Source organism: Aegilops tauschii, chromosome 5 (genome assembly GCF_002575655.3).
Source record: "Aegilops tauschii subsp. strangulata cultivar AL8/78 chromosome 5, Aet v6.0, whole genome shotgun sequence".
NCBI lineage: Eukaryota > Viridiplantae > Streptophyta > Magnoliopsida > Poales > Poaceae > Aegilops > Aegilops tauschii.
Window position 1 is genome coordinate 237,882,068 of NC_053039.3, and position 7,556 is coordinate 237,889,623.

A 7,556-nucleotide genomic window follows, 5' to 3' on the forward strand; every position below is an offset into this window, starting at 1 on the left:
ATTGTTTTGCTAGGAAAGCAACTTTATGGCTCAGTTTGTACTTGTTGAATCTATTGTGCTTATTTTATAATCTAAAATTTCAGGGGGGAAATAAGCAAAGTAGATCAAGCAAACACTAAAATAGGGACCTTCTTCCCTCGGGCAAACAAGTTTACGAAAATCCACCGCAGCGCCAAACGCAGCCAACCATAGTGGCTTGGTACGATTGCGCAATCACAACACGATGATTTGTTAAAATTTTGGTTTAAAAAGAAATTCTCCAGCTTCACATTGAACCGAATCAATTTGTTCTTCCTCCTCAGAATTTATTTCAACAGAAGATGATATATAGTACCATAGATAAGCATAGATTGTTTAGTCATGAACCAAAGACATCCTCCTCCAACAAGCGCTTAACCTGAGATCACTAAAAAACTACCTCTACGGCTCTACCAACCAAGCAAGTTCTACAAAGAGAATAACTCGGAAGCCCGCGTCTATAATCATGTAAACCACCAGCACATCAGCATGATAGTTTTGACTTTTGATCCAACTATCAACAACAGAATCCAACTTGGAAGAGTACATTTCTCCAGAGGGCAAAAAAAAAAAAAGATGCACATTATGATAAAGCTCTGTGCCTTCAGCATGCCATCAATCAGAACACCTTTACTTTGCATGTTGGACAGTCTGCATTCCTGGGAAAAACTTCTCTAACTTGGCACTGGAGAGAACCTTGTTAGGGTCCAGCTCCATGCGCGCCTTGTTATACGCGTCAACGGGGAAGCGTTTCCGCAACCTAGCCTGCAGTTGAGCAAGTTCATCCTTGTCCTTCGGAACCTGAGAAGAATCAGAAAGAATTCGTTAGGAAGCAAACCATTTTGTCAATAACGCTTGCAAGACAGTTTAGCAGGCCACTGCTATGCCTGCAAGAGAAGAGATGATTCTCTTGAAATGAACAGGTATGATGCTGATCTTCCACCACATCTGCAGCAATGCTTACTAACAAACACCAAACGGTAGTATGTGCATGAATCTTGCAGGTGATAGTTAAAGTTGGTACCTCAATTTTAGCCCAGTGTTCATATGCAGAATAATCATCCCAGAGACTAGTTTGCGTCAGACTTCTGTAGTTGAAGAACTCCTCGGTAATATCCTTCCTTTGGCGAGGATCCGATGTTGGTAAATACATTATTATACCAACCTGCATTACATTACCACAGTAAGTATTTTAAGAGGACTAACAAAGAAAGTAGTTAACTAAAAGTTGAAATATGGTAAAAACTGCATAAAACCTTGTGTCATGGTTAACAATTGAGTTTTGACAGATTCATCTACAAAATTTTCTATATATTTGACAAAGTAGCATGAACCAAAGTTCTTCCATGACTATTATTAATTTATTACCGATACTGACACCTATACATACTGATTTATGTAGGTATCTATAATCACAAATGACATACTGTTGAGAATAGCAAAGTTTTTCATCGGCTTGTAAAATAATTATATCAAATATCACAGTTTGAACTGAGTTATACAGGGGAAGTGTCCTCTAAAGTTTAAAATATCCTAAAAGAATTACTCTCCGATCCATAATAAGTGTCGCAGTTTTGAACTACGGTTAGTTCAATCTTAGTTCAAAACTGCGACACTTATTTTGGATCGTATGGAGTACCAAATAAGAATAGAACATGTTCTACATTTCTACACAAAATTAAGATAAACCCAAATCTCATTTGGGTCAATAAGAGAAAAATACTTCTGGAACTGTGACAGTGTTATTGTTTAGTAACTCGGTAAGCATTTGCCTTTTTGATATCTTGCAAATCTCAATTGAGTTGAATCTTAAATTATTGCATGGAAATAGAACATGCCCTCCTGTGAATCTGGTATAACTTTATAACTTTTGTAACTCGCAGCAACATTAATTAACACAACAATAAAATGTGGCAGAAGAACAAGTTACCCATGAAAATATGTCATCTTCTTCACAGCTTGATGCCGGACTCATGGGGCTCCTGCTGCGGGCAGTCCAACGCTGCTCAATAGGTGCAGGTGCAGGTATATCCTCCTTCTCAATCAACTGTAGCAACTCCTCCATATAATATAAATCCTTCATGTTTGGCTTCGCTAGAGTTCCTGTAGGGAAGCAGGTTTCAGAAACCCACTGCTGCCCACCACAATCAAAACCTAGTATTTCATCACTCCAGCCCATGCGATATCCCTCAGACTTCTTCCAATACTCAGCTTCTGCTTTATTAATTCTGATCACATGATCTTTATCCAGAGGATCAAGGGCGAGCAATTGATCCCTCAATTCAGTAAATGAAAGTTGATCTATCGCTGGGTCTTTACTGTCGGCTTCAGTTCTGAAAAACATCTATAAGGTGGCATAAGCTAGAAACCAAAACAAAACAAAAATCCGCTATTCCTGAGTAAAGCTAGAATTTTAGTGCAAATAAATTCAAAATTAGCTCCTTTGAGTAAAGCTGCAAGTGGTTCTAACATATATTCACTATTTTACTTGGCTGCATACACCTTTAATTTGTCTATCATTTCAAGGTAGCACAACTGAATGCCTAACGAGCAGACAAAAAGGTTCCACCTGACACTTCTTGTATAACTTATGACATATGCGACTCTTCCTACAAACATCACGGCTCCCCGTGCCTTTCTGTACGAGCCACAACAAAGTGACAAGGGTCTCAAGCTGGAAAGGTCAAATTCAGACTAAAACATGGAAGAGCAAGCTAAAAACACCATGGCCAGTTGGTAGCCAGAGTAAAATAACTTGCTCCCTACCATTTCAGTTTCTAACCAAGGGAATATTTAGCTGATTCATTCAGGTAATCAGATACAAAAGAATATCTGTATAAGTGTAGAAAATCTAAGTGAAGTTTGTTAGTACTCAAGTGCACACACAGTAAAAGTGTAAGAGTACTTGTAATGTGCTCTCGGGTTAACCGTGAAAGAGTTATGACGAAGTTTCCATACAGAAAATCAAGGAAGCAGTGCAATTTATATATCAAACCACGCCAAGTGTTCGCACCTATATTTCTTCAATGACTCTCGGTAAAGGTCACGAACATGCTGTAGGGCTTCATCCTTTCCATATTTTGATGCCAACTTTGGAGCTTTCCATCTTGAAGGAGGATTACATTGGACAACAACAACTGTATCAGTATATGGAATCCACAAGTACTTGATATGTTTGTTTTCAGAAAGCCATTTCCTGAAAAGGGCAGGAAAGCAAGGAAGTTAGGCATTCCTCTAGTAAAAGATACTAAAACTGTATATGGACTAAGCAACTGAGATGTGTAGCATTACTGGTGGTTTATCTTGATTTCATCTGCATTAGAAACAAAAGTATGCTCAACAAGTTGGTGTCTTTCTACACACTGAAGAGTAACTTCTGCAACGACTCCTAGGCCACCAAGTCCACAGCGGGCAAGATAAAACAAATCAGGATCTTTCTCCCTTGATAACTCTATCGTCCCTTTGGCAGGAGTAACCAGTTTCATGCTAATAACCTGCTCATCAATTGGAGGCAATTTCGCACCAGTACCATGGGCACCAACCTGTAGGCAATCAAGAATTTAACATTTGAAATTAGTTACCCATATTCATATCATGTCCAAACTGAAACTAGTGGATGTGAAGCTTCATTCACACAAGTTGTAGAGCAATACCAATAAAGCAATTAGATCCCTCAAGCAGTAGGGCGAGTAAAGTTGGGCATCATATTCAGATGATAAGCAGTTAGCACGCATAAAAGCTAGTATACACAGTGAAAACAAATGGCAGTACATAGTTACTTTGATGCCATAAGAACTATTCATAACTAACATTCTACTCATTGCTCCTTTCAGCAAATATACTTATCTCTCTCTCACAAAAATTGGGCAATACTACGAAAGAGGTTCTTTTCAGTAGAAACACGTGGAATTCCATGTTACAAAGAATGTCAAAAACATTTGTAGCTGGTACAAAATTTGTAAGGATGTGCAATGAATATATAACAAAGACAAGGCTTAGAGAATCCCCCCTTATGAAAAGCAAATTAAGTCTATCTTCTTCGCAAACCTCAAGTATTGGAGAACTTCTGGGTAAGAAATCTAAAAATGGAAGACCCGGATGATAAGACTCGACCGAAGAGAACCTTCGGTCTTTCTGTTAACTATTTTCTGCTGATTGATGTGTCTGAACTAGAAAGACCACTCTAGCCCTTCTGTTAGTATGTGCAAGGACATGAACTGAATCTCCTAGTAAAATAACATGAAAGTTTTGCCACTCTCTGGAACCCTCATCTGTCACTACATTAAGCACGTTTGAACTCCTGCAACAGGCTATGAGGCGATGCTTTCTAGCTTTTATGCGAATAAAACAGGAACTAATGCAGTGTTGCTAATGTGAAGCATTTCATCGAATATCTTCAATCAAATTTGTGCCAAATGATTTTCCAATTTTCATTCTAGTACTACCAAATATCAGCGATACAACTCCTTGCATAGCGCATGTACAGAAGGAGTTGAGAATTATCCATAACCATAATTAATATCCTATTCACAGCTCCTTTGAGCAAATGCTTGTTCCTCCGAAAAAAGGGCAATATTAATCAAAGCAGTTTTCAATCTTCAATAGAAATACATGGCTCTATGTTAAAAAGAACATTAAAAACATCTGCAGATGGTAAACATAGCCATGTGCAATTAAATTTAAAAGAAATAATAAGCTCAGTAAGTATACATTATGAAGAAAAGCAAATAAATTATATCCTCTCAAATCTCAAGTACTCCCTCCATCCCAAATTACGTGTCTTAGATTTGTCTAGATACCGAACTTAACATGGGAGGAGTCCGTAAAGAGAGATCTGAGGAGTATCACCAAAGAACTAGCCACGGACAGGGGTGCGTAGAAGCTTGCTATCCATGTTCCAGAACCATGAGTTGGTTGCGAGATTCTTATGGGTTTCAGCTCTAGCCTACCCCAACCTCTTTGGGACTAAAGGCTTTGTTGTTGTTGTTGTAGATTTGTCTAGATACGGATGTATCTAAACACATTTTAGTGTTAGATACATCCGTATCTAGATAAATTTAAGACAAGTAATTTGGGATGGGTTGCATTAGGGAATATTTTAGTAAGAAATATAAAAAAGAAAGACCTAATTAAATAATAAGACTCAACCAAAGATAGCCTTGAGTCTTGTTAACCATTTTCTGCCGATTGATCTGTCTGTGAACTAAAAAGGCCCATCTAGCCCATATATTAGTAGGTGCAAGGACATGAACGAATCTACAAGTACAATACATGCAAAAGTTTTGTCAAACGTCGATGTCTAAAGCAATAGTAGATTAGTTCTACATTGAATCCCTGCAACAGGCTATGAGACGATGCTTTCTTGCTTGTATGTGAATATAACAGTAACTCTTGCAGTGTTGCAAATGTGAAGCATGCCATAGAGCACCTTCAACCAAATTTGTGCTAAGTGATTTTGACGATTTTCATTGTAATATCAAAATTCACTAATAGAGCTCATCGCATGTATGGAGGGAATGGCTTTCCCCAATTGAACAGACCTGAATGATGCCGCCGACCTGCTGCTCTCGAATGGACGCAAAGTTCTGCAGTGTGAGCCCATGCTCTCGGAGCGCATCGACGAGCTCGGCGACACGTATCCCGGCCTGCACCGTGACGGTCTTCTTCTTGACATCGACGTCTAGCACCTTGTCCATGAGCGCAAGGTTGACCATGCCGGCCCGGGAGAGCCCGAGGCCATTGGGGGACAGCCCGGAGCCGAGGGGTCTGAGCCTGCGTCGCTCCCTGTGGGCGGTGGCGAGGGCATCCTCGAGCGCCGGGATGGAGTCGGGCTGGAGGAGGACGCGGGTGTGGACCTCGTGAGTGCCGCTCCAGTTGGAGACGGTGTGGAGGTCGTCGGGGAGGGGCGCGTACTTGAAGGGGACGGCCTTCTTGTGGAGCGCGTCGGGCGGGAAGGGGAAGGAGTAGTAGGTGGCGGCGCCGCAGCCGAGGACGAGGAGCGCGTAGCCGGCGTACTTGCGGAGGTCGGTGTCGGAGGCCGGGAGAGGGGAGGAGGAGGAGAGAGCACGGATAAGTTGGAGGTTGTGGTGAGGCTGGGAGGGGGAGGAGGCGCGGCGGAGGAGACGGGAGAGGAGGAGGTGCCGCATCGTGGGGAGCGGGAGTGGGAGCGCGGCGGCGGTCGAATCGCGGCCGGAGGAATGGCGACGGGAGAGGCCACCGCACCAGATCGCGATGGGGTTTTAATCGCCGGTTCGTTTGGGAACGGGGTATTCGCTGGAGAAAAATTCACTACAGGGCTGTTATTTTTTTTCATGGTAATACGTGTCTCATTCATAAAAAACAAAGTACAAGTCACGTAAGGACCGATATGACAAAACTGAAAGGATGGTAGAACATCTCTGAGCTTGACACCAATGCTCGTCACCTGCCTCCGGCACCACCACAACAGCCACCGAAGAAAAAGAATGACGGGTCACCTCGTCACCCGAGCTCGACGCGGCTCCATCGCTGATATACAGCTTTGCGGATCTCCAAGGTGGCTCATCAAAAGTGAAGCCATTGCCGTTGAACAAATCAAACAGGGGCAACACCCCGGACACGCCATCGAACTCCAGATCTGACACCCCACCACGACTATTACTTGCGCTGGTGTCCACTTTAGCCCCTGTGGTTACAAATACCCGAAATACAGTCACCAAACTTGCACTTGGGGTCATCTACGGTCCATTATACGGTTTTGTGTATGTGTGTGGCTATGTTCTGAGTTGGCGCTAGTCAACCGCTGTCAAGTGTTCTTTGACTGCCACATGTGCCCAGCTCGCTCGAATACGCATGCACGCGAGTTCTTTTTTTTGCAAAACTGCCGGTTATTAAAAGATCCTCCCACCTGGTCGGATCGAGCCACCCCTGGTCCGACCGAGCCACTCCCTGTCTCGCTTCTCCCCTGCTTCTTGCTTCTCCCCTGGTTCGTCGTCGCTGCCGTGGTGGTTGCCTCGACGTCGCCGGCGTGGGCGAGCATGGCGATGGCCCCATGAGCTCGTCGTCGGACACTGCGCCGCCGCTGTCCGCGCCATTTGGGAGGGGCTGCGTGACGTCCCTCTCGCACCGACGCGTCGTGACGACCATGCCTCGCCGCCCTCTATGGTACGTCACCGTTGTCGGCATGTTCTGTACTCGATTTGTCCATGAAAGCTCCGGGGAAGAGCTTGCGTTCGAGTTAATTGCGCACAGGTGCTAGGGTTTGGGCTATTTCTCTCCCCTTTTGCCATGGATGGTGTAGGGTTTAGGGTTTTAGCAGCGGACGTTGAGCAGGGCCACATATCAAAGTTAGGGTTTCTTATGGGCTATGGATGTTGTAGTTGGAGATGATCTAGGGTTTGCAGAGCAAAATTAGGGTTTGATTTTGGATATGTTAGGGGAAGGCCATGCTCGCTTCTCCCCTGTTTCTTTGCTTTATATGGCCTGGTTGTTGATCAAGGCGTTTTGCGCATGAGATGATCATTTTGCCCATGAAAGATCATATAGTTGTTCAGTGAAGG

The 7,556-nt window shown here is 43.3% G+C and overlaps 1 protein-coding gene across 1 annotated transcript; it reads right to left on the bottom strand.

The window, feature by feature from the left end:
• Positions 1-304: 304 nt before the first annotated feature.
• On the bottom strand, positions 305-6,281 carry LOC109745724 (L-galactono-1,4-lactone dehydrogenase 2, mitochondrial). Its single transcript, XM_020304840.4, has 6 exons — positions 5,559-6,281; positions 3,310-3,560; positions 3,032-3,214; positions 1,949-2,351; positions 1,043-1,183; positions 305-819 (listed from the first exon to the last, which is right to left on the bottom strand). The coding sequence occupies exons 1-6, from the start codon at positions 6,162-6,164 to the stop codon at positions 649-651; spliced, it is 1,755 nt and encodes a 584-aa protein (XP_020160429.1). The 5' UTR covers positions 6,165-6,281; the 3' UTR covers positions 305-648.
• Between the last annotated feature and the right edge of the window lie 1,275 nt (positions 6,282-7,556).